Source organism: Sinocyclocheilus grahami, unplaced genomic scaffold (assembly GCF_001515645.1).
Source record: "Sinocyclocheilus grahami isolate Dianchi unplaced genomic scaffold, SAMN03320097.WGS_v1.1 scaffold56.1, whole genome shotgun sequence".
Taxonomy (NCBI): domain Eukaryota; kingdom Metazoa; phylum Chordata; class Actinopteri; order Cypriniformes; family Cyprinidae; genus Sinocyclocheilus; species Sinocyclocheilus grahami.
The window spans coordinates 1,372,431-1,399,911 of NW_015505235.1; the positions used below are offsets into that span (position 1 = coordinate 1,372,431).

Here is a 27,481-nt window from a genome sequence, read left to right on the forward strand (position 1 = left end):
GTGTGTATATATATATATATATATATATATATATATATATATATATATATATATATATATATATATATATATATATATAAATGTACATGTATACGCATATATAACACTGATCAGCTTTACTGGTCTGATTTGTGGCTCAAAGGCTAGTCGCACACCTGCTCTGGGACATTTCCTCACCATCGGCTGGGTGTTTCGCTTGCTTAAACCGCATCCGTTCTTAGTAAGTATATACCCGTTTCATTTTCATGCGTATTTGCATGAATCCACATGATTAGCTTCCGTATCAGAGCGCCTGTTTGAGCGTAGGTCCTTGTTCGCTCTTTCGCAGCTCGCGTTCGTGGGCTATCAGGCCCAGCAGCTGGTTCTGGTTCTGTGGGGTCCTCAGGATCCTCTCAGCCCGTCTCAGGCGGTTCTCCTGTTCCAGCGCTGCCGTGTTCTGTTAGCCTGTCTGCAGCACAGCGCCTGTCTGAGCAAATACATCAGGACGGGGTTCAAGGAGGAGTTCAGGTTCTTCATGAGCTTCAGATATTTTCAAGGCTGAGACACAGCTGTCAGATCTTTTATTATAATATCCTCTGTTTATTATAGGTACTATGTGAAGACGTCAGGGCTGGAGGACAGACTGCCCCATTACTACCCCATCAGTCAGCCTGCCCAGAACCTTCTTTCCCAGCTCCTCAGTCTGGTTCTCCAGAAACCTTGAGCTCTGGCTCTTTCTCCTTCTGTTCCTCTGGGATTAATTTCTTGTTTTATTTCTGCAGATAGACGTGGGAATATGCCTTTGAATGAACATGCTGCACTTTGAGATTGAGTCTTGTATTGTGTCTTACTATGTTTTGATCAGAGACTGTGGGATTTTACTCTGCCTTTGTCTACACTCAGGATTATTATCACTGTAATATGTGTGTAAAATATCGGCAATTTGATGGAAAGTCAGTGCAGAGAACATTTAATATATTCAGATATTTATAAAATAATGAACATAATGTGCACTTTTGCATGGCCACTCTAACATATCACAGTATTATAATATGAATATGAAACTTTTTCATATTTGTTTTGCTGTACTGTAACTAAAGCCTGATGCACTTTTTCTCTGTAAGACTCGACTGATTTTCAGGAACTCCATGAACCTCAAGGCCTCAAATTAAAAATACCAATATTTTTAATAAACATCTGTGTCTGTGACATTTTTATAAACCTAATTGTTGACTGGGTGTTTTTGTATATGCAATTAATAAACGTGTATGTAAATGCAGCATTTGCAGTGTAAATATAAATGATCAATAGAATTACACATTTTTATGTATTTATTTTTGCATACAATAAATTGACAGAATTACAGCTTGACTGGAAGTGACACGCAATGGAAATATTAAGTGATATTTACCCTGTTTTTGCGTGTGTGTGTGCATGTTTATGTGGTTTATGAGGACACAAATTTGTATAATAACATGGGTATGACAGGTATTACAACGAGAAGGTGATTTATGAGGACATTTTCAGTGTCCCTGTAATTCAAAAGGCTTATAAATAATTCAGAATGAGTTTTTTTGAAAATCTAAAAATGCAGAAAGTTTCCTGTGAGGGGTAGGGTTGGTGTAGGGCAATAGAAAATACGGTTTGTACAGTATAAAAACCATTACGCCTACGGAGAGTCCCCATAAACCATAAAAACAAACCTGTGTGTGGGTGTGTTTGTGTGTGTGTGTCACGGTGAAGGTTTTTAAGGTGACAAAAAAAATAAAAATGCAATAACATTTCATAATAGACAAATCTGATTTACAAAGAAAGCCCTAGACCTCTAATTTGATTTATTTATTTGATTTTATACACCTGATCCTGCTGTCATAATGCAAAGCGTTATTTTTTTTTGCAAAGTCCAATCCAACAAACTATAAATTGACATTAATTATTTTACCTCAGTACATTTAGTGGTTTGTCTTTATTTCCCTCTTAGATCATACGAATTTTAAATATGTAATCATTAATATTTTTATTATGGATTTTCATTTTTTTTTTTTTTTTTTTGAAAATCTGGATCTGGGGCAATAAAATTATTAATTTTAATGTAATTCGTAACAAAAATCCTTAATAAAACCTATCATGTTTTATTTAAACTATAATAGTTTATATTTTATATTAAAATGCCCACCGGCTGAAGAACAAAATGGCTATTTTCGGAATATGACAGGAGTACAGAACGGGAACGGGCGTTCGTTAGTGTTTGTTGCTACTGGGGAATGTTTTCCGAGCGCACCGGAAACAGCGTGGGGGTTACTGAGCGTCAAGATCTTCTGAACTTGTAAGTCGAAGTTTATCTTTACGTTTGTCTTTTAAATAAACTGCGAAGACGATATTGATTATAAATCGTCGGTGTAAAGCGCACAATCAATATTAAACGCGACTAGTTGATGTAACTTAAGTGAATGGCGGGAGATTAACATGTGGCTCATCATTGGATTTGCTGAAAGTAACGTTAACTTAAATACAAAACAGATTTGAAATGATTCAAGCTTAAAGTAGCCGAATATGACACTTTAATGAACGTGATATAATAGCATTGCATCAACTATTGAAAAAAATAATAATTTTGAGAGGTTAACATGTTTTTACCTTGAACTACATCTACATCACATGGCATTTGTACAAGCCAGATGGTCTATTTAACTGAACTTTTATGTCATTCGTTTTATATCATAGCTGTATTACTCCTGTCACCTGTCAGCAAACGTCCTCGCACCATCCTCAGGGTAGAGAAGATGTTGAGAAACGCCTCTGCACAGGTAACCAAACAACAGGCAGAAGTGTTCATGTTCGCTCAGGAGCATTATTACAGGCTGACTCTTATTATTCTGTCCTGACAGGTTCTTAAACAGTTCGTCCGGCACGGGACTACAGATACAAATCTGATCTTGGAGAGATGTGAGTATCTGTCAGGCCCTGTATGCACTGGCTTTTGTGTGACATGTTATTGATAAATGTGTTGACTCTTGACAGCTATTAACCGGGTGCAGCTGCTTGGGCGAGTGGGACAGGACCCCGTCATGAGGCAGGTGGAGGGCAGAAACCCCGTCACCATCTTCTCCATGGCAACAAACGAGATGTGGCGGTCTGGGGAGGGAGAACCCACAAGTACAGGTGAGATCCATCTGTGTGCTACTCCCATCATATTTTTGTAATGGAGAAGCACGCATTTAATTTTATTTGACTTCATCATTATTATTATTTTTTATTATTAATTTATATTTTTCATATATATTGTTCATGTAATGTTATTTTTATATACATATTTGACTTTTTTTTATATATATATTAGTTACTAATGCTATTTTTGAGGCTATTTAATTATTTTTGTGGTTTGTTTTCTGGAGAAATTAAAGTAAATATAAATTTTCAAAAAAAATGAATCCCTTGAACACATGATATATGATTTAAAAAAGTTGTTAAACAAAAAGATAATTTTAAAGTATGTGAGTAACAAGCAAACTAATTCTATATTTTCCCCATATGCTTTCACAGAAATTGGCTTTTTTTTTTTTCAAAGAAAATTGTCTTCATGGTGCAAATATATGGTCAAAAACAAATAATTCTGAAATATTGTCTTTATTAAAAGATCGTACACAAATGTTTTTGTTCTCTTTTTGTTTTTGCAGGAGATGTCAGCCAGAAAACAACATGGCACAGAATCTCAGTATTCAAACCAGGCCTCAGAGACGTGGCGTATCAGTATGTAAAGAAAGGGTGTGTTCCATATTTGTTTTGGAGCGATCTATAGATATAAAAAAATAAATCATGCAGCTGTTAACCTAGAATCAACCTTATTTTCAGGTCTCGGATTCTTGTGGAAGGAAAGCTTGACTATGGAGAGTACATGGATAAAAACAACGTCAGGCGACAGGCAACAACTATTATCGCAGGTCAGAGTTCACAACAGACTATAAATGTCATAACTGCTTATTTTTTACGTTTTGTTTTTGCTTTAATAGTTCAAATTTGCCAAATATCATATGTCTCTTTCCACAGATAATATTGTGTTTTTAAGTGAAAATCTGCGAGACCAGTAATGAAGACGCCTTCCCAGACTTTAGGAACCAAAAGAAGATATTTGATATAGTGTTACTCTGCTCACTGACATTAAACTCTGCGTATCATTCTGTCCAGCCTTAACAGTCATACATGGACATAAGAAGTGTTGTTGTTTGTATGATTGTGTCATGCTGGCTTATTTCCCACAGAGAGCGCTGACAGATGCACTTTGACATGTAAACACTTTCCATGAACTGGATTGGATTCTTTGTGTGTGTGTGTGTGTGTGTGTATATATGTATATATATATATATATATATATATATATAAATATATATATTTTTTTTTGGTTTGTTAAGAGATTATGTGGAGTCGCGTTTAATTGGAGCAGTTTCACGTCAATCATACATTAGCGTTCTCCTATTGGTCAGACGGGCTGTCCGTCTTCCCTGATTTTCGTACGCTCTGAGTGAGCTTTAAACGTAACAGCCAATCTGATTGGTCGCCACACGGATTCCAAGGGCGGGGCATTGGATTGAAAAGGTTAGCGTTTTTAAGGCGAATATGCGTAGTGTTTACGAACAGCGTAACAAAACAGAAACTCCTTGAAAAGCGCATATAATAATATTAGCTTGGAAACATCCGAAATGTTTCCTGAAGGTATCGCAGTCCACAAACAGTCCTTTGTAAACACATTTTGCAACTCCCATCATTTCCCCGCCCCAAATTCCTGCTCGCCTGTGAAGGGGCGACATTTCTCAAGGAAGCTGAGAGGAAAGTTCCGATAACACTGGCGACGGACGCGCAGCTTACACCTAACATTGCGCTGACAGCACCAAATTCACTCCGAGTCGTGACCTGACGAGTGTTTTGACGGTTACGCTGACAAATAGTCGTTTGTGGCGCGTGGTGATTTACTACAGACGCGGATCCAGGCATGGAAATAATGGACAGCGGGGAACCGTTTTTACAATGGGACAAAAATCTCAGCGAATTGTCCGAACCCGGGGAAAACGACATTTTATTCAGCACTGTAAGTAGGAGTCCTCTTATAACTCCGCGGCACCATTGCCATCTTCACTTACACCCTCTCATAGCATGTGTTGATGTGTTGCAACTAGTGTCAGATCACCCACAATGCCTCTAAACATCATAATTTCCTATATTTAGTCATATACACGCTTTTAAATGACTTGGTCTATCACAGAGACACTCTATAGGAGTCTGTAAGATTACTAATGTGCCTTTGGGTTCCACTTGGCTACAAGGGATAAAGTTCAGGTGGTGCAGTCATCCAGTGACTGTATCTTGCTTATGCGGTGCCACGCAAAGCAATGCAGATACGTTTAGTCCATTTTGATAAAGTCAGAATATAGTGCTCAAAGCCTTGAAGAGTTGCTGCAGGTTATGTAATAATAGGTTTGCGTGCCAACGTCTGCTCAAAGGGGCCTCTACTTGCTGCCTAATTAGGGGGTTCACAGTTGGGTAGTTGGTGCATAAAGATCCATGTACTTTTTTTGTTTATTCAACATGAATATTTTAGGCTAAAATGTACATGAATGCAAAGTATTTTGGTCTCATGTTTGTAACCATTTTAAAACCTTATATTTTTGTTTCTTACTCTTAATGCCAAATTTCCACTGTAAAGGCAGGCACGGAAGCGCTTGTGAAGTTGCTTGTAGGTGTCTTTACACACAGACTGTTTAATGCTGCTCAGAGGTGGAATGAATGCATTTACACAGATACAGATATAGCTCTATGCTTTGATACAAGGCCTTGAATGCTTTTTCAAATGCAGCATTGCGAGTCACACCGCAGAACATGTCGATTCCTAAATTATTATGATCCTCATAGATGAACGGAACTTCGAATGAAGTTAATTCCAGATGAGTGGTACATTACGAGCGGTTTCTAAGCCAACATACCAATTAAATTAGCAGACACGGCGCATAACGCCTTTCCAGACGGCCTCAAAGCCAGCGTTGGAGGTGCAGAGTTTGGTGTGTCTGGGATTCATAACCCGGCAGTATCAGGGCGGTAACGCACACTTCCAGGAGAACTATATATGCTTTGTAAAGGTTGTGAAGGGTTCATATTCTCCTTCACCTTTAGAGCAGAACGGGGTCTTTGTTTAAGGGTCCCATCGGCCCCCTCTGAACACACGCACTCCCCTACCTGGGTATGTATGTGCTGGTTCTCCTCACTTTTACTTTCGCTCCCCAGGGTTTGTTGACATGGAATTCCACACAACAAAGCAAATTGTTCTCAGTTGGAGAGAATAGAGCTTGCTTTGTGAGTTCGGCCTGTTGCGTATGTCTGTTATCGTTATGCATGTTGCGTGTGGGCTGTTTCCTTCTGCATTCTAATTCAGCTGCGCTGTCATTGCATGCCGGTTGACTTTCAAAATTGAATTTACATTCTAATTTTAAGGCATTAGGGTGAATAAGGGTAATATTTAACCAATCGATATCTTCATAGTTCCTCAGTTAATTGATTGCATTAAGAAAGTAACTTTATTTTTATTTTTGGTATGACACGTTTTCAGAAATGTTGTTTAATTATGCAAATGAGGCATGATATACTTAAATATGCACTAATTTTTGCATATTTGCAAACAGTGCAAAATCTCAATGAAACAAAAAAAACAATGTTTTTGCCTTATAGGTGTCTTGACTTAATGCATATCTGGAAAGAACGATCTTATTTAAGGAATGCAAAAATGCCCTTTTTATGACGTGATGGGCCTTGTAATTGTCTTCCGTAACCGATAGTTGCGATTATGTCTTCATTCATTGTCAGCTTTCTGTTGGGAAGGACTTGTATAGAGGGTGTGCGTTCGTACCTTCCTGTAAAACAGGTTTTTTTTTTGCCACTTACTCTTGAACTAAAGTCTCATCTGTCATATTTCAGGTGGTTTGAAATAGTTCAAATAACCCAAGGCTCATTCCCCGCTTTAGGACGGGGGTTAAGGAGATGCTGAGGGGAGCAGTTGGGCCGTCATGCTCAGCATTTCTTAGTGCTGATAATCACAGCGACACGATTAGCCTGGAAAGCACATTATCTCCTGCAGCCGGACCTTGTGGCAACCAGATGTACTTTCCTGGCCCGATGCGGAAACTAGAGCGAATATGAGGAAAGGCACGCAATTGTGCACTAACCTGTTTGTTAGTTGTTCATTTGTAACCTTTCAGCTGTTGTAGTTCATTGCTTATTTGCATATCTTCTGTATCAGAAGATCTCATTTGTCCCAGCTGATGGTTTGATGTTATGATCAGCATATAACACATTCAGGTCAGTGACCGGGTCGTTTTTCAGGGAAGTGGGGTTTCAAAGAAAGAACATTCATAGAAATCAATCAGCCTGATCTATTGCTGATACACTGGTTATTATTACTCATATTGAGTTCGGGTTATTTTGACTCTGAGATGATTTTCTTTTTCCTAAAAATGCTAGTTAATGTTATCACATTGGACTAAATCTGACCAGCGGTTTCCAGTGAGCTAGGGTTGGGTGATTTGATCAGTACCACGGAGAGTTTGTTATAACGGTTGCACTGTACAACATTAATGTGAGAATACAGAGTGGGATATGTCCCAAACAAGTCAAAGCATGGGAGAGCTTGTTATTAGATGGTGTAACACCAAGCTGAGTTTAGTTGTTTATAAATGGCAAATTTGCTGCAATAATATAGAACTGGTGTGTGTTGACAGGTTGGCATATATCAAATCACCCTCATCTAATCATCAATTTTAGAATTTTTTTGCTGGCTTTAATATTTTTCTTATAAAGTGCTTTTGCATTTATGCCAGACTTTTTGTTATGCATTACATTTTAAAATTAATTTAACATATTAATCAGCTTTTCATTAAATTTGTCCTTCATTAAATAATCCTTTGTGATTAACATTGTGATAAACTGATAAGATATAAAATGACGCATACTCTGACATATATATATATATATATATATATATATATAGGCCAGCATTCCCTCTCTTGTGACCACACACACAATCAGTGATGTTAAACACTGGACTGACGAGGATATTTTAAGAAAATAAGTCGTCTGGGTTGACTGTAGGGGCCGTGTGTGACTGTAAACACAACACAGAAGTCTGGCTTCACATTTGTGCTTTTTTAACTTTGTATTTTTAAGATCTTGTGGGACTGGAACAGACTGAAAGATTTCAGTGGTCAAATTTACATGATAGTACTTTTTGCATTTTTATAGGAAGTATATCACACACGGCCCCTACGGTCCCCAGACTTATTTTCTTAAGATATCCTCGTCAGTCCAGTGTTTTACATCACTGATTGTGTGTGTGTGTGTATATATATTTTACATGCATACATATATTGTATAATATAATTTTTCACACACACACGTATATATATATAAATATATATGATTTGAACAGTTTTTAAACAGGGTTTGTATAGTTATCTAAAACTGAAACTAAAATTTAAAAAAATGACAATAAAATTACTAAAATGTACTGAAAATGGAAAATATAGAAATAAAAACTGATTAATTATAAATAATAATGATACTAAAATAACTTTTTGATACTAAAGTTTTTCCATTATGATATAAATTACTATAAAAAATGCAGCCAACAAGAAACCACCTAGCAACAATCCAGAACACCCTAGCAACCATATAGCAGCGTACTAAAATGGCAAAAAACATTTTCTACATATTTAGACTGTGTGATGCTTCATATCAGGTCCGATTATCGACAGCATCCTGGTTCTGAAAATGTGTGTGGTCAGTGCATAGCATGTCAGGACAGCCTGATCTTGTGTTCCTGAGCTCTCTGACATTTTGATAACATTTGTCACTCAGGAATCACGTGGTGTTCTGATGACTCGAGCTTTAGCGGAGCATCTCGCGGGACGGGAGGGGTGAGTCTGTAGTGAGAAACCCTCTGTGCTCAGTGTGTTGGGCATGAGCGGCCCGTCTTCTCCTCTCTGCTCTCTGTGGGACGGGTGGACACAGACTCGGCCTGTTCTCCGAGAGGGCAGGGCTTTCGTCCGTCGCTCTTGCAGGCTGTATCTGCGACACACATTCTTGCACTCTTGCTCTGAATGGATGGTTTGTATGAGCTGCAACTTAAACCTGAACCTTTGCTGAGCGCACACACATTCATTACTCATTACCACGTCCCAATTTATTCATCACCATCTTGTGGTTTCACTCTGTCTTATCTGCCCAGTCATTCTAAGAGCCCCTTGGAGGCTGATCTCTCTTTGATTCAAACAATGTATTTTGGCAGTGAAGACGTTGTAATTGAGGTGCTGCGATGCAGTAAAGGTTATTAGCTTTGGGAGTATAACATTGCATGAGAAACTATTTTTTTCTGTGACAACAAAGCCATTGATTTTTTTTAATGAGCTATGACATTGAAAGTACAGTAATTTTCCCCCCTAATTTTTGTATATATATATATATTATGTATTATTTTTATATATAACATTTTTAAATAGTAAATATCAAAAGTATGTACAATATTTTATCTTTATTTTTTTTAAGTTTATAAATTAATAAATAATATACGTTAATAAATAAGTAGATTATTTTAGAAATTTAGTAGCATTTTCAATGTGCCACATTGGTATTTAAACAATTGTTTATTAGAGTTTTAGTACATTTTAATAAGTGAACCATGTAAAATGTATTTTGGAAAATCCAGTAAATTAAATACTTTTTCAAATAAAAAGTGCATCATTTCATTGAATTGTTCTACTCTTATTATTTGTGATGTGATATTTTAATAAATAGTATGTCTGACTCAAAACAGTAAGACAAATATTATAAAACTGTCTGGGACACGTTTCTCTCTGTATTTTCATTTAGATCCACGTTTTTGTTTAATAGTTTCCCCACATTAATCTTTATGCAAATCGATAGCATGTTATAGCGGTCTACATCCCTCATTGACACCATTGCTGCTTGTGTATTGGGCATGCAGCGTGTCTTTCACTCCATTCAGTCAGAGTTTTCCTGTTCCTCCCCTGAAAGAGCAAACAGATTGTTTCCAATCAATCCAGATTTGATTTATTTGTTATCTGCTGTCACTGCATGTTTACATCCAGCGTCTTTTAAGGTCACTTATTGGCCAGATGTTGATTCCAGTGGAGTCGTTTCCTGAACCCCTGGAGCTCCAGAATCACCAAACACTCACTGTCCGCGGGGGGAAGGGAGGATGGGACGGTCCTAAATCTGCAGGACGTGTTCGGTCATGTTGTGAATTAGCAGCACAGTCAGTCACTATTAAAGGGAAAGTTCACCCAAAAAGGAAAATTTGTTGCTATTTTACTGACCCTCAGGCCATCCAAAATGACTTTTTTTTTTCTTCAGTAGAACAGTAAAGAAGATTTTTAGATCAAACCCTGGTCCTTGGTGGTTCATACAATGCAAGTCAATGGCTACCGTCACTTTGAGAGTCAAAAAAGTATTTACAGGCAACATAAAATTAATACCCGTACCTCCTGACAATATATTGAGGTCTTAATATAATTGTGTGCATGTGTTATGATTGCAGGATTACGAAATCAAACTGGTGAATTGGTTATTTTAGCCAATTAATAGAATCAAACTGTCTGAATGAACCAGTTTGCAGAAAATAATCAGATTTCCCTTTTTGCCTGAGGCTGTGGATTTCAGGTAATGTTGTAAATAATGTTCAGTTTCTTGCACAGACCAATCGTTTCACTTCATAAGACCTCGATATATCACCAGGAGCCATGGGTATATTAATTTTGTGTTGGTTGCATACTTTTCTGACTCTCAAGTGACTAGCGACTGACTTGCATTTTATGTATCACCAAGGACCAGGATTTCAGCTAAAAATCTTCTTTTACTGTTCCACTGAAGAAAAAGTCACCTACGTCTCAAATGGCCTGAGGGTGAGTAAATTAACAGCAAGTTTTCATTTTTGGGTGAACTATCCCTTTAAGGCCTCTTTCAGTGAATTAAACTGAAGATGACACACATTTCATGCTCAACAGCTGCACACAAGCAGCTTGCACAAGAACCAGGCCAATTCAAAACACTTGGAAAGTGACTCATGGAAAAAGTGAAGGATTTGTCTTGGCACAACTGAGATCTGCAAAGTGAACTTTAGGATAAGGATACAAAACTTTTCCCAGGCTGCTTTTGTCCCTTGTTCTCTGTCCAGCTTGTCCACTCAACCACTAAATGGGACTTTCACAATTAATTTTATTTCCTTTTTCAGATTAGTATCCACAAGCTCTTTGCCCTTTCCAAATCTTGAGCGTCTCGCAACAATTCATGGAATTTCACTCTAGCTTGTTGATGATTTTTGAGCTGATTATTATTACTTTACCCTGCTTATTGATGGAGTTACTGGAAGTTGAGCTGTTTTGATTCACAACAGCATTGCAGGCACACATTAAACTAAACAAACGTCCTGTATGGCAGGTTAACTCTGTATTTGGGTCAAAGAGACCCTTGTAATCCAGCTTAATGTCACTTAGCATTGGCTCCTGTCCTGGAATACCACTACTTAATAATGAGACATTTCTTGTACAACAGCATTAGTAGAGATCCGTCAACCATGCTGGAATTGTTTCTGAGGACAAACATTCTGGCTTTCCTTAAGTCTACAGTGCTCCAGTTCAAAATAAATAGATTTTTAGTGGCTAATATCAGTGAGTCAGATCCACCGGTGTGTAAAGGACAAGGTCCAGCCTCACCAGCGCTGATCTCTGTTTCATGCGGGTTGGTCTTTCCTCACATCTGTTTTGCTGCTTAAAGCATTGCGTCATCTGTGTCCACGTTTGGCTTATAAACTTCCTCTTTCTACACACACATTCACTGCATCTTGAGAGAATAAAAAATTACAGGCCGCTGTCTGTATCCACCAACACCACTCCCAGCGTCTCTGTCATCACAACTCTCTGAGGCTCCGCGGCTCCAACAACTATTCGGATTCTCCAGCTGGGCAAAATCTCAGAAAGAGTCCAATTGCAGTACCCTGCCCTCAGTAAAACCACATGTACTATACATCCATCCAAACTATGGACAAAGAAGCCTTCACTCTCAGAATCCACCCAGCTGGATGCAGGTGCTCGTATTGATGGAGTAGGGCACATCTTAATCAGCACTCCCAAACTAGTATGCACTATGTGTATAGTGAACAAAATTGTGGAATTTTTATCAAATATTAAACAGGAAGATTTTTTTATGTAGTGATTATTATTTTTTTTATATTGCATTCATTTTAAAATAACAAAATGTATTAAAAGCTATATTTTTTATTTTAAGTGTGTGTGTGTATATATATATATATATATATATAATTTACTTTTTAAATAAAAAATATAGCTTTTAATACATTTTATATTATTTGTAAACATTATTTTTAATAAAATTTATTTGGATTAATATATATAGACATACATATATCTTATTTAAAAATAAATATATATGATTTAAAGGTCACATATTTTACACCTTTCTGGAGTTTTATTTTAGGTTTTGATGTCCTTAAGAATATACATTTGCGGTATAAGTACCAAAAACCATCTCAATATATTTTTACAGCTCCTTTCTCAGGAGCTCTGCTGAGAACAGGTCGATTTTGGCCTGTCTAATTAATATTCACAAGCCTCTCTTCTGATTGGCCTGTTGTTTTCTGAGTGATGCACGGTCAGGCCAACCACAGGTAACTAGGGCCAATTCAAACCAGCGCAGATTCGGCTACATAAGGAGCTTAAAATATCATCTTGTTGTGATGTTTGGGTGCCAGAATTGACGTAATACAGCCTCAAATTAGAAATTTGATCGCATATCTGCTGCCACTGCCAGACAAAAAACCGACGACAGCTGTGGTTAAACGCGATAAAACGAGCAGACTGGACAGAAACGATCGTCAAAAATGCTCACGTTTGCAGAGCACACTTCTTATCAGAAAAGGTTCAATAAAGTATTGTCTTTTGTTGTTATGGGCACGTCTACAGATTTCTTGCCATATGTCTGTTTCTTGCATCTCACGACTATGTCATGTATGAAATAATGTCTGTGTGCATGTGTGTAAAACAACAAACTGACGATATATATATATATATAATCATTTGTAAGTATATACATTGCTGTGATTAATTGTGGCTGGAACAATAATGTAGCTGTAAAAATAGTTGCCTGCTGAAATTGAAATATATACACATCTTCATCATGACTAGATAGACACGGTGAGTTTGTCTTTACTATACACGTTAGATGTGATCCACCTCATAGTAATAATCCTGTCAGATCGTCCATCCTTTGAGTGAGAGTGTAACGTTACAGGTCGGCCGATCTGGTTTCGTGGTTAAAGTTAACCTTTCTGACATGTTTCCGTGTTGTTGTTGCTCAGCAATGGCATGGACGCGATGTTGTCTGGGGGTTTGACAAAAGGAGCGTGGGACGGTGGGTGGTGCTCGGGGTGGTGACTGAAGGCGGTGACTGTAGTTCTGACGTCAACTTTTTACGGATGTCACAACGGTTCGTGAAAAATCACAGCTACTTTATGCAGGCTGTGTAACTACCATAACTTATATGGTAGTTACATAGCCCCTATACCTCAGTTATTGTGAAGAAAGCCAGGAAACTTCAGTTTTGACAGTATGGGACCTTTAAAAGTAATAACAATATGTTTTATTAGATATATATAGTATATATACATATCATATACACACACACACACACACAAATATATTTTTTTATTTGCCAAGAAATATTGTACGATTTAACTTTTTTATTATATTAATTAAAAAAAAAAGTATATATTTTTTACATTTTAAAAATGAAATTAAATATACTTCAATGCTGATATGGTGTTTTGTTTAGGCATGAACTCACACAAAGTATCCCTGAATAAATACTGACCATAATTTTTTTTATTTTATTTTCGTAAGTAAGACACTTTTGCTCTAAATTGGCATGAAAATAACCTAAACAACCTCATTTCCGAGATGATAACTGATGGTATGTAAGTAAAATATAGACGGTGCAGTATGCAGTGCATTTCTATTCCATTGCAGTAAAGGAACTGATCCCAGACCAGGCACTTAGAAGTGATTATTTCTATCTTCAAACCGCAGGAAACCTCATGTCTGTCCTCCTCGGAGTGAACACTGTCTTCTGTTCCTCTTAGCGAGGGCAGTCGACACCCAGCAATTTCCAGCAATCATCATAATCATCTCATCACACGCTTAAGGGTATCAGATGTAATTGCATATCAGCCGTGACTGATGCAGAAACGACATAATAATACAGTGACTTCGTACGGCCATAACCATGTGTGAATTCATACAGAAATGACTGGTGCAAATGCATCCAGGAGATGACAACTATGACATGTTATGTCACACAACTTGAGGACTTCACCCACTCCTGACCTGATTTGAACTGCTGCGATTTTCTCTTCTTCATACTACATGAAGCGTTCACCTTAAAGGGATAGTTCACCCAAAAATGAAAATTCTGTCGTTTACTCACCCTCAAGTAGTTTCAAACCTGTATGAATGTCTGGAAGATATTCTGAAGAATGTGGGAAACAGAGCAGTTCTGGGGCACCATTGACTTCCATGGTATTTTTTTCTCCTACTATGGAAGTCAATGGTGCTCCAAAACAGCCTGGTTACAAACTTTCTTCAAAATATCTCCCTTTCTGTTCGGCAGAACAAAGACATTTATACGGGTTTGGAACTACTTGAGGGTGAGTAAATGATGACAGAATTTTCATTTTTGGGTGAACTATCGCTTTAAGTGGCCTTGGAAATGCTTGCCGTTTTCAGTCTATGGTTTTGGGCCGAAGACATTCCAGAAAAGCAGTTCTTTGCCAAATATGAAGTTTAAGCGAGTTCAGAAGAGAACTGTTTATGCGAACACACTTGATGTGTGTTTTTGGTGGACGGCAGGCTGTGTAGAAACAACTGCGACCTGCATGCTTGCTCTCCAGACGTTTTCTCACCATGGTGGGCGCAGACAGAGCTGCTGTTGAGTAACAAAAGTGGAAAATGTGGGGCAAGGCATTCCAGAGTGACTTTGTCACTTGCATTCTCAAATGGTTTCTCTCTCCTTGTTGCCTTATGTATTGGTTTAGCTGTTTTCTTGTCTTTCTCTCTCTGTTTTTTTGAATTGGTTAACCTCTCAGTCAGTCCGTAATTGATCCCATACGCTGGCTTCACTCCATTTTCACCCCATACTCCACCTCTTTCCCTCCTAGTTGGCTCAGCTTGGCCTTGTTTAACTCATTTTTTCGGACATCTTTGCTGAAACCTTGTGAGCTGTCTACCTAGATGGCATTTCTGTTGGTCAACGTGACCAGTTTGAACCCGTTGCCAAATCGGTGTGTATTGAAATGACTACATTTTGCCTGTGAAGATTCACTGAACAACAGTAAATGAGACTGTATCTTAAGGCAGCATTGTGTATTTTGTGGAGAATGCAATCCCATAATCCATTGCAAATATGAAAGACAGGGTTTCTGCAGGTCTTAAAAGGTCTTAAATTAGTCTTGGTTTGCCCTTCTTCAAATTAAGGCCTTAAAATGTCTTAAATACATAAAGAAGTGGAATTAAATATTGCATGCGCTGCATAGAATAAATCTCTTCCTCAGAAATTAGTTTTCCAGTTTACGTATCTGAACATCCTTAAATCAAGATAAATTTATTTGAGGCAAAATGAAGATAGCTGAAGTCTTGTTTTCTGAGAAATTGAACAAAATCAAGTGAGTTAATGCTTCAAGGGGTCATATGATGCTTTTTTAAAGATCATTATTTGGTGTAACAGAATATGTTGACATGCTTTAATGTTCAAAAAACACATTATTTTTCAAATACTGTACATTATTGTAGGTCCTCTATGCCCCGCCTCTCTCAAACGCTTAGTTTTCTACAAAGTCCCTCCTTCCGACAAGCGCAGTCTGCTCTGATTGGCCAGCTGACCCAGTGCATTGTGATTGGCCGAACACCACAAGCACTTGTCGGAAATGTAACGCCCCTACCATAATCGCAGCTTCATCTTTCAAAATAAATGTAATGACAGAACCCGAAAGGGGAACAGAGTCGCGTGACAGACACAGTGATGAAGCTGGTATGTGTTTGCAGTACACAAGCCACGGTTAAGACAGCTGACTCCACTGTGATGTGACCCCCTCGCTCTCTCTCACACACACACACACACACTCTCTCTCTCGCTGGCTCGCTGGCTCGCGCACACACACACGATGCGCAAAACTCCGCATTTGAACAGTCAATAGCAAATACTTAAACTAATAAGAAAACAGTAGCTGATTCAGAAGCGCCAGATTGTCATAGCAAGTCAGAATTACCTCCTCTCCTAGGTTCATGAAACGGTCGTCCATAAAATGCATTGCTGTTCTGTTGTAAGTCATCTTAAAGATTCCTAAATGCATCTACTTCCGGAAGGCCAAATAAAGTGCTTTTGCTTTCACCTAGAAACACACAGCGTCTCCCTGACATGGCTGCTTCAACACTAACTGCGGTTACTGAAACCACGCCTTCTTTCTTTGCGTGAACATTTGGGCGGCATTATGCAAATATTTCCACATAGTGAGGTAGATATGTGGGGGCGTGTTAGAACGAGCCGTTTTAGGGGGGCGTGGCAGAGTCTTAACTTTGATAAAGAATATCTCTTTGGTTTAGAGACTTTAGTCTTTGCAACTTCAGAGATCTTATCTATGCACAATCAGCTTGTAACACTCCAAAGAGAAAGGAAAACTTGAAATGGCATCATATGACCCCTTTAAAACAGAAACAAACATCTAGGAGAAGTGGATGAAAACTTGATTGATTTTTCTGAGCCCATTGATGGATATTTGTTATTGTTTTAGGCATGAACTTACTTCAATCTGATCAATTTCACAGAAAATATGACCTATTATCATGTATTTTGATTTAGGAATCTTTGAACAATTATTACCTAAGAATTCTTTAATTGGGCTTAAAATGGTCTTTAATAAGTCTTACATTGGCTTTCATAAATCCTTGGAGATAAATGTTGATTTTAAGTATTTTTTATATTTTAAGTATTGCTAAAAATAGTTATATCTAATTAAAAAGCCAATGTGTGTGCGCAAAACTCCAAAAATATGCATTTTTATGCTTATTAGAGTTATGCAAACTCTCGCTTTTTATGTAATGTGCAAAGTTGACGAAGAACATTCATCATCTCTAATGACCTTTCTTTAGGGTTTGAAGGAAGATGCAAAGCAGGTCTCTCTCTCTCTCTCTCTCTCTCTCTCTCTCTCTCTCTATATATATAATATGACCCCTTTAAAACAGAAACAAACATCTAGGAGAAGTGGATGAAAACTTGATTGATTTTTCTGAGCCCATTGATGGATATTTGTTATTGTTTTAGGCATGAACTTACTTCAATCTGATCAATTTCACAGAAAATATGACCTATTATCATGTATTTTGATTTAGGAATCTTTGAACAATTATTACCTAAGAATTCTTTAATTGGGCTTAAAATGGTCTTTAATAAGTCTTACATTGGCTTTCATAAATCCTTGGAGATAAATGTTGATTTTAAGTATTTTTTATATTTTAAGTATTGCTAAAAATAGTTATATCTAATTAAAAAGCCAATGTGTGTTGCCAAAACTCCAAAAATATGCATTTTTATGCTTATTAGAGTTATGCAAACTCTCGCTTTTTATGTAATGTGCAAAGTTGACGAAGAACATTCATCATCTCTAATGACCTTTCTTTAGGGTTTGAAGGAAGATGCAAAGCAGGTCTCTCTCTCTCTCTCTCTCTCTCTCTCTCTCTATATATATATATATATATATATTTTGTTTTGTTTTGTTTTTTGGACCAGGCCTCAGTCTTGTTTTTTCCCCACTATGAACATAATGTTGACAGGCCGTTCTGTTTATATTTAGTGTGAACCAAGCTAATCTGCTAAGTGGCCTTGAAAGAGTAAAGTGTACAGTGTGCACTTTAGCATGTATGCATTTCAGTTACTGATAGATATTGCCAAAAATGCCCTCACAGTAGGCCGTCAACTCAAACTGAACAGTGACTAAATTCTGCTCTTACATTTTGTTTTATTAACGTAAATAGTTTAATTTAAGTCAATAATTTATTTACATTTCTTTGTGTTTTGGGCAAGTACACATGGAATAAGTGTGATAATGCACATCAGTCAGATGGTCTTTATTGAAAAATTGACCCAATCATGATGATTCAAGAGCGTCCCTGTTTATGATAACGAATCAAAAAGGCTGTAGACTGAGCTTAACATGTTGATTTCAGAACATTCCTCTAAACAGCACCTGAGGAGAAGAGCTGAGGAAACCCGTTGACCTGAGTCAGCACAAGTGCTGCGTTTAGTCTTTAAGAGATTAAATGAATGTCTGGAAGCGTCTCAGCCTGTCCAAACCTGTTCGAGGAGCAGGGGACCTTCTTAAGAAGGGCTGGGGGGCTGGAACGCACCCATAGGAATACCAAGGAGTGGGGAGGCAGTTGTCTGTTGGTTCTGGCCCCGAATCAAACCTTCTCACTGGGCTAGGAACGAGCCATCTGATTGGATGAGAGAGAGCGTGATGCGCTCTGATTGGTGGAGAGGGTTACCCTGCGAGCACTTGCTATCATGTTTAGTCTGTTCCTCCAGACTATGAGATCTGATCTTCAAAGAAATGTGCTGATGTTTTACAGTCTGCAATTAAGGTGTGTTTAACTAGCTGCGGTTTAATGAGGACTTCGTTTTAGCTCTAAAGTCACAACTTGATCCTAGACCTTAAACCTCTCAGCCAAAGGTAAAACACTATTTAGACTTTTTTGCATTATTGCACTTAAAGTAAAGATTACGATTAATATATTGGAGTGAATTGAGTACTGTAAATAAGCTACAGTCACCTGATCGTTGTCATAAACAAGGATGCTCTTGAATCATCATGATTGGGTCAATTTTTCAATAATGACCAGCTGACTGTGCATTATTTATCACCCTTCAAAATATATCCAAAAAATAAGTACATGGTCATGAAATATTTTTGTTTTTGTTTTAAATAAATAAAATATTTACATTGATAACATACCATTTTAATTTATTTAAGAAGAAAATTACATGTGTGCTTACTCCTAAATAAATGGGCATGAAATATTGATTTTAGTTTGAAATATTTAAATTAAAGCATTAAATGTCATTTAAACAGTAGTTTAAATAACATAATCTGGTAATTAATTAATTTAATAATATATAATTCATTAATAATGCAATTATAATTCAGTAATTAATTTAATACTGTAATTAATTCAATAATAATTAAATAATTAATTTAAATAATTTGTTTAGATATTTGAGAAAAAATAGAAAAAACCTATAATGTGTACTTACCCCAAAAATTAAAGAATGGTTTTACTTGTAAATATTGAAAATAATAATAAAAATTAATTAATAAAATAAAATAAAATAAATATTTTTTTAATTAATAAAATAATTATTTAAATAAAACGTAATAACATTTAAACTAATAATCCATTGAAATATTAGTTTATTTATTGAGAAGAAAAAAAAACGTATTACATGTATACTTACCCACTAATAAGAAAATAAATATATATTGGACAATATAGATTGTGAATCATTTAATTTTAAATGCCTAACTCTCACATCCATGTTGTTCCTGTGCAGCACTTCACCGAGCTGCTGGATGATCTGTCCCAAGAGGCTTTGCTGGGTCAGTTGTTAAGTGACCCGTTCCTGTCCGGCCGTGGAGATGCTATGGACACGGAGGAGGATCTGATCCCTGCGTCTCCAGTGCCACCGCACATTCAAGCCGAGCACAGTTACTCTCTGTGTGGAGACTCGCGCCCACAGTCACCCCTGTCCCATCAGCCCGGGGAGCCCGGCAGCGACGCCGGTAAGACTCGGCCACAATCTGCTTCCAGTTTGATAACAGAAGTCAAAATAAGTCTCTAAATGCAATTTGATGTGTGTTCTAGGTGACACAGACAATGACGAGTGGCCCATGGAGCAGGAGGATAAAGGGCTGAAGATGGAGTCTCTGCTGTGTGGCCCGTTGCCCGTCATGCTGCCCACCCTGACCCTCACTCTGACCCCCGAGGGTCCCGCCTCTCTGACCCCTCCAACCGCTCAGGTCAGGCCGCTCAGCCTGAGCACATGCCCACACACACACTGCCAGTGGGATTTTATTGAAGCGCTGATTTCTGCTCGTATCTGCAGGTGAAGGAGGACAGCGAGAGTCTCAGCCCTCAGATTAAACTGGAGCCACACGAGGTGGATCAGTTCTTAAATCTCTCACCCAAAGGTAAAACACTGTCTCTGACATTTTTGGGTTATTGCACAAAAAATAAAGATATCGGAGCTCATTAATGATTACAGTAAATAACAAACAGTCACCTGGTCATTATTATAAACTGAATCATCCTGAATGGGTTTATTTTTCAATAATGACCTGACTGTACATTATTACACAAAAAATAAATAAATGTGCTTAAATGATTGTTTTTTTTAAATTATTTTAAATAATTAAAATAAAATAATTAAAATGTAATAATCTACATTATTCAGGTACATGTGTAAAAAGTATTTTTCATCTTAAATAACTAAACTAGATTATTTAAATTAATAACATACTGTTTAAATTATTTAAATTAAATTCTATTTCGATTAAAGTGACATTATTTTAAACTAAAATCAGTATTTCACGTCCATTTTAGTATTTTAATTTAAACTATTTAATTTAAACAGTAATTTAATAATCAAATGATTTCATAATCTAAATAATTTATTTATTTTTAATACTCATAATACTTAATGTACTTAGCAGAACTAAATAAATGGATATGAATATTGAATTTTAAATCATTATATTTTAATCATATTTTAATTGAATTTACGCAATAATTTAAATAATTATTTGTTTATTTGAGAAGAAAAGACTACATAATTACCAAAAATATTGATTTTGCTTTTTAAAGTAATTAAATTGTAATAATTAAAAAAAGTAATTTAAATGATTGTCATTTCAGTAATCTAATCATTAAAAAAAGTATTTCTTTTATTATTATTTGAGAAAAAAAGTATTTCTTTTATTATTATTTGAGAAGAAAAATAAATAATTCAGAGTAATAGAAGAAATATGAAAGTCACACAGCTATGTGGAAAATCAAGCTATTACAAATATTTGGCCACAGAAGGCTGTGATTTGAACCCATCAGAATTGATCTGTAATGTTCTGCGTCAGGCCTGGAGTCTCTGCAGATGCCGCCCACTCCTCCCAGCTCTCACGGCAGTGACTCGGAGGGCAGTCAGAGTCCCACACAGACCCCCGCAAGAGCCCCGTCTTCCCTCTCCAGCTCTCCTCTGCTCACCGCACCTCATGTGAGTACAGAGGCATCTTGTTCACCAACAGACGTGTTGTGTTTTACCAAGATCCTCTCGTCTGATCTGACAGAAACTGCAGGGCTCCGGGCCTCTCCTGCTGACGGAGGAGGAGAAACGCACGCTCATCGCTGAGGGGTATCCCGTGCCCACCAAACTGCCCCTGTCCAAAGCTGAGGAGAAAGCACTGAAGAAGATCCGCAGAAAGATCAAGAACAAGGTCAGCCTCGTAAAACTGTAAAAGATGCATACTTCAAATCTGAGTCCTAAAATTCATATCAAACACACTCATGACTTTCAGATTTCAGCACAAGAGAGCCGCAGGAAGAAGAAAGAGTACATGGATGCTTTAGAGAAGAAGTAAGTCTGATAAATATTCATCAGATTTAATTAGCACACATAAATGTAACATTCATGAAAAATAAATACACTTTTTCCACTCGAGGTCTCAGAGGTGTTGCAAAATTAAAGATCAAGTTGTTCGAGCGTAAAAGACTCAGTGATGCTTAAACGTTTTTAAGTACGTTTATTATTGTGAATGATTCATAGCTGCACGTTATTCCCAAGAAAAAATATTTTCAAAAATAATCTTCATTAAAGTATAGTAACTTGCTCCGCTTCTGAAACCTTTCCAGTTTTTTTTCCAGTAAATATTCTTTCACCTAGAATTAAGTCAAATTATCAAAGAAAATACATACATTCGTATATATGCACGTATGTAATATATATATATATATATATTTATTTATTTAGATATATACTTTAAATATAATTAAATTCTTAAAATATAAAATATTATTATAGTATTTAACATTAAAATGATGTTAAGTAAATGATACATTTATGTATATATGTAGATTAAAATGTATATTTTACATATATATTAGAGGTTTTTTTTCTTCATTAAATATTCTTTTTTTACTTAGAAATAAGTTGCATATGAAAGTAAAAGGGGTTTCATGTTACAGAAATTTACAAATGAAATATTTTCAGTAGCTACATGAAAACTTTAGGGTAAACAGCATGTGACATAATTAAAATGTATAATAATTACATAGAATTATATATAAAAATTGAATTCATGTTAAGTATTAAAGTACTTAAATGATTAATCAAATATTTATGTATATATTTTGATTAAAATATCTATTGCTAATATCTATATATATATATATTTTCACTCAGAAATAAGTGACATTATGAAAGTAAAATGGGTTGCAAATCCAGCTACAAGTGCAATATTTTCAATATCTGTATGTGTGTGACATTGCAATTCCCTCTCCATCCACAGGGTGGAGACCTGCTCCAACGAGAACAGTGAGTTACGCAGGAAAGTTGAAACACTGGAGTGCACCAACAAGTAAGAGCCTCAACCCTTTCCAGTTAGTGACTTGACATGTGACTTGACATGTGGCCAAGTATGGTGACCCATACTCAGAATTAGTGCTCTGCATTTACCCATCCAAAGTGCACACACACAGCAGTGAACACACACTGAACACACACCTGGAGCAGTGGGCAGCCATTTATGCTGCGGCGCCCGGGGAGCAGTTGGGGGTTCGGTGCCTTGCTCAAGGGCACCTCAGTCGTGGTATTGAAGGTGGGAGAGAGCGCTGTACATTCACTCCCCCCACCTACAATTCCTGCCGGTACAAGACTCGAACCCACAACCTTTGGGTTATGAGTCCGACTCTCTAACCATTAGGCCACGACTTCCCCCAGTTACCTGCACTACACGTTACAGCGATCGTTAACTCATCCGCTCTCAGTTTGATCTCACACTTTCTGTTGCGGGCTGAATTTTCGGTCATTAATGATACATGCTATGTAAACAGTGCTGTATTGATTGTGTGGCAGGTCTCTGCTGCAGCAGCTGCACTCGCTGCAGGCGGCGGTGGCAGGAAAGGTCCCGCGGTCCTGCAGGGTGACGGGCACCCAGACCTCCACATGCCTCATGGTGAGCGCTCCTGCATCAACGTTCAGCTGTGTGTGTGTGTGTGTGTGTGTGTGTGTGAGAGAGAGAGAGAGAATGAGCACTAACAGAAGCACTGCTGTATGTGTGCAGGTGGTGGTTCTGTGTTTTTCGGTGTTCTTGGGGAGTTTCTACCAAGGCCTGAGCCCTTGTTCCTCCATCACCAAAACAGACCTGAGCAGAGAGATCTCCATACAGGACTCATACACCACTACAGGTATGCATGCTGGGATAGCGGTACAAAAACATGCAACTTCTAATTAGATATGATATACATTTGTATATATTAAAATATATTTTAAAATAATATAAATATCTAAATAATTATGTGTATGTAATATATTATCACTTTACACAATTATATATGTATATAGATAGATAATTTTTTATATATATTATGTTAAAATATATTAGTAATTAATATGATATTTATTTATAGCTTATGTGTGTGCATATATATACGCACACACACACAAACATACTATATATTTAGAAATATATTAATTTGACAGATTATATATATATATATATATATACATACAGTGGGGAAAAAAAGTATTACTGATAGATTTCTGGTGTCTTGGCTTTCCATGCCTTTTTGCACCTGCCTTTCTTCACGTGTTCAATACTTTTTCCCTGTGTCGTTGCATTTTATTACACAGAACTTAATTTCTGAACTTATTTGTTTAGTTATCTTTGTATGTATGGATTACTTGGGTTGTTACAGACATCTGGTGAAAATTTCAAGTCAACAGCACCTTTAGAAATATATTTACTGAGAAAAATGGTGACGTGTTCAATACTTATTTCCCCCCGCTGTATATTCCAGTTATTGGTTTAATAAATGTTCCTGTTGCATGATATAATAATCTATTACACGTATTCAGCAGTCGGTCTTCATCTGCCTCCGTGCACAATATTAAAGGGAGTGAGGCTGTTTGTGTTGACTAAAATATGGATTTAGCATTAATGCAGAGGTACTAGAGCCGCTGTCATACTGAACGTTTTCATATCGATCCAACCCTAATACACTCAGCACTCGTGTCTATTGCAGTCTCTGCTGTAATTTGCTCGTTATTCTCGGTCTCTTGTTGACTAATGAATGGAGGAATGGCTGGATTTGGATCCACTCTTGAGCTGCTGAGAGTCATTATCAGTGCTGGAGTGGGCCAGTAATTATCATGCCTTTAAAAGCAGAGCCATCGCTGATCTCTGATCCGCCCGCATCACGTTTCTCCCACGCGCGTCATTCAGTTAATGCACCGCTTTAACAAAACACTACTGTACTAATAAAAGAGCTGTTTCCACAGTGAGGTCCCGGAACCTGTTGTCCCTTCCGGAGCATGGGGGTCTGGACGAGCCTCATCCCGTCGGGCTGGGCGGGGATTATCCTGAATGGGACCGTCAGGCCGATGAAATGGCGGCTTGGCGTTTAGAACAGCAGCACAAACAGGAGCAGGCGGAGCTTCGTGAAGCAGAGCCCCGCCCACATATTCTAAACACCAATGAAACACGAGTGCAAAAGGCCATTCTCATAGACCTGCACTCACACAGGTAACGATGACCGTCCTTGGCCTTGGCTGCTTTCGATTTGATGATTTGATGACACATGGATGCTGAACACTGGGTTTTGTTTTGGCAGGTCAGATCAGTGGTCTAACGAGACGGCTAAAGTCATACAGCTGGAGAGGACCGTCAACGAGACGTCCTGAGATCCCTGCAGCGGCGGGCCATAGGCTTCATATTTATAGTACTGTTTTACTTAGGTGTCCTTTTTTTAAAATAAACACAAAAACTCACGAATGTATTTTTATTCCATTCCAGCAGTATATCTAATTTTGATACTCGTGTACACTATTTTCTTTTTTTTATATGCCTTGAATTTTTGCTTTAGTGTTCTTTCTTTTCCTTTTTTCGCCTATTTGCCCCATGCTACTGAGATTGTGTAGTAATATATTGAATTTGCATCTGTTTTCATATTCACATGACAACGATGTAGCATGTCAATCGAAATACAGTTCCAAAGATTAAAAAAATTGTGCAAAGATTCAAACTGTATTCAGATTATACACTAAAAGCTCTGTTTGCGAGTTTGAAGATGGCAAATTTCCAAAGCATTTGTCTGAATATGTAAATATTTGCAGTATCCTATATTGTAAGCGTGTTGGGAGAGATATGAATTGATGTGATTGATATCAGTGGAGATGTTTGCGGTTGAGGGTGATGAAAGCGGGACAGTATGGGCTTGACATGAAAAGGACGGATGCTCTCTGTCCCTGAAGTCCCTCGTATGACGTTGCCCTCTTTATTAAGGACAGATGGCCCTTTTTGTCCTCATCTGGCCACCATCCAACCCCCGTCTGCACTCTTGAGGGAGTAAAAGACGCTCGCTGACAAGTCTAGCGTTCTCTTGCTCTGATATGAACGACTGTGACGACCCGAGTCCCGAGCGATCTGCGACTCACTTGCACTGCATCCTCGTAGAATTAATCTGTTATTTATTCTTTTTAGCATGCCTGCCATCCTTTTATCCTGGAAACGAGCATTTCGAAGGAGATGGTGTTGTCGTGATGTGATGCATTCAGATGCAAACATTTGTCACGCAACATCCGTGTCGGAAATGGTGTGCATTTCTTATGCAGTTGGCATAACGTCTTAACTATATTACACTTTCATTGCATCACAATGCAATCTCTGGCTCTTTCTGAAATCACTCTGGCTTGTTTATGTCCTGTTTTTTTCTGTGAGCAAATACATATTTTCCTTAGTAAAAGCATTGTAAATCAGGCGCCTGAGCCGTCGTTTTGCTGTGTATCCATGTTGGCTTTCTTTATATTAAATTAGACTGATATATATTTGTTGTCTTACTAGGATGTTGAGTGATGTTTTTATGTCATCTAGTTGCTTGACTATTAATTATTTTCATTACGACTGGATCTGCATTGTATTTTTCCTGCCTCTCAGGGGGTTTTATGCAAAAGAAAGGTGTTTGCTCCACATCAGAGAGCTCAGATGGTGCACTTCATACATTAAATCACATTAGCCAAATTGTGTTAGAAGAAAAATGCATGTAGTCTCTAGACTCTCATGACTTCTTGGAAAAATGATATGTTAACCCTTGGATAAATGTGCTGTTGTGGACATATGGAGGTGATTCTTCAATTGCGGCAGTATATCTTGGATATTTTGGGTAAATGCATTTGTTCTAGTTTGATAAAAGATTCAATGTGCCATTTTGAATCATTTTTCTCATTTTTAAAAGGACGTGCTAGGGTGTCCTGTGAAAAGAGTAATTTATTTGTATTTTTTATAAAGTTAAAATAAATTTATTGCTCACCCAAATGTTTCTCTATCAGGCGGAATTTTTTTTTGTGCTATTATCAAAAATTGCCATTATCAATATCAAAATGCACATTAATTGCACGTCATCATTTTTATTTATTTTTTTAAATGTATTTTATACATTTTTACAAAAATAATACAATACCATAGTTTTTTTGTTGTTGTTGTAGGATTAGAATAAGCAGTTAACACTCGAGGACAAGTGAAACCATAAAGAAAGGTACTGAACTAACAAATATATGATTTAATGTGATCATATTATATTAACATTAACATCTAAGGCTTTTCCGACAAATCAAATAATGGGGGGGTGGCCAAAGAATAATAATATTACAATATTCGCTCTTCTGTCCTATGCTGTCGTGACAAAAGTTATGGAGGCGTGGCCAATATGCTAATATTAATGAACCCTCCACAGTCTGGTTATAATACGGCAATTTTTAAAGGAAATATACAAGCGCCATAAATCTAAAGAAGCTATGTTTATTATTTAAAAAGTGTTTAGTGTATTTATTTATTTTTCAGGAGGTTCCTGACCGAACAAAGGGTTTGTTATCACAATCAGGTCCGGTTTAAACGCTCGCGTAAACACGCTTCTTCTGCGTCGCGTCGCGTCTCGCTCGCGCTCTCTTAGCAGAGACGCTTCTATCACGCACACGTCAGAGATCACCACGCATTTAGCGTGTCCAGTCAGAGACCCCTCTGCCCTACATTCATTCCCGATGCTGGAGGAGGATGGGGAGGCAAATC

At 37.4% G+C, this 27,481-nt stretch overlaps 3 protein-coding genes across 3 annotated transcripts in view; all 3 read left to right on the forward strand.

The window, feature by feature from the left end:
- The window catches only part of cunh12orf56 (chromosome unknown C12orf56 homolog), a 13,242-nt gene extending 12,105 nt beyond the window's left edge, over nucleotides 1-1,137 (forward strand). The window contains exons 11-13 of the mRNA XM_016270323.1: nucleotides 143-220; nucleotides 329-507; nucleotides 589-1,137. Of these exons, the coding sequence (XP_016125809.1) occupies nucleotides 143-220; nucleotides 329-507; nucleotides 589-703 (372 nt within the window). The 3' untranslated portion in view covers nucleotides 704-1,137. The remainder of the gene's footprint in view (nucleotides 1-142; nucleotides 221-328; nucleotides 508-588) is intronic.
- Nucleotides 1,138-2,200: 1,063 nt separating this feature from the next.
- Nucleotides 2,201-4,314, forward strand: ssbp1 (single-stranded DNA binding protein 1). Its single transcript, XM_016270325.1, has 7 exons — nucleotides 2,201-2,305; nucleotides 2,704-2,786; nucleotides 2,868-2,925; nucleotides 3,001-3,141; nucleotides 3,657-3,744; nucleotides 3,832-3,920; nucleotides 4,027-4,314. The coding sequence occupies exons 2-7, from the start codon at nucleotides 2,763-2,765 to the stop codon at nucleotides 4,065-4,067; spliced, it is 441 nt and encodes a 146-aa protein (XP_016125811.1). The 5' UTR covers nucleotides 2,201-2,305; nucleotides 2,704-2,762; the 3' UTR covers nucleotides 4,068-4,314.
- A 289-nt stretch (nucleotides 4,315-4,603) lies between these two features.
- On the forward strand, nucleotides 4,604-26,244 carry creb3l2 (cAMP responsive element binding protein 3-like 2). Its single transcript, XM_016270324.1, has 12 exons — nucleotides 4,604-5,062; nucleotides 19,705-19,933; nucleotides 20,016-20,170; nucleotides 20,257-20,341; nucleotides 21,281-21,417; nucleotides 21,491-21,637; nucleotides 21,719-21,777; nucleotides 22,709-22,777; nucleotides 23,275-23,374; nucleotides 23,483-23,606; nucleotides 24,700-24,943; nucleotides 25,032-26,244. The coding sequence occupies exons 1-12, from the start codon at nucleotides 4,967-4,969 to the stop codon at nucleotides 25,099-25,101; spliced, it is 1,515 nt and encodes a 504-aa protein (XP_016125810.1). The 5' UTR covers nucleotides 4,604-4,966; the 3' UTR covers nucleotides 25,102-26,244.
- The last annotated feature ends 1,237 nt before the right edge of the window (nucleotides 26,245-27,481 follow it).

Coding starts and splice junctions, on each gene's coding strand:
- ssbp1 (XM_016270325.1), top strand. CDS start 2,763: ATGTTGAGAAACGCCTCTGCACAG. Junction 2,926..3,000: donor AAATCTGATCTTGGAGAGAT/GTGAGTATCTGT, acceptor GACTCTTGACAG/CTATTAACCGGGTGCAGCTG. Junction 3,745..3,831: donor TATCAGTATGTAAAGAAAGG/GTGTGTTCCATA, acceptor CCTTATTTTCAG/GTCTCGGATTCTTGTGGAAG.
- creb3l2 (XM_016270324.1), top strand. CDS start 4,967: ATGGAAATAATGGACAGCGGGGAACCGTTTTTACAATGGGACAAAAAT. Junction 21,638..21,718: donor GCAGAAAGATCAAGAACAAG/GTCAGCCTCGTA, acceptor CATGACTTTCAG/ATTTCAGCACAAGAGAGCCG. Junction 23,607..24,699: donor GGACTCATACACCACTACAG/GTATGCATGCTG, acceptor CTGTTTCCACAG/TGAGGTCCCGGAACCTGTTG.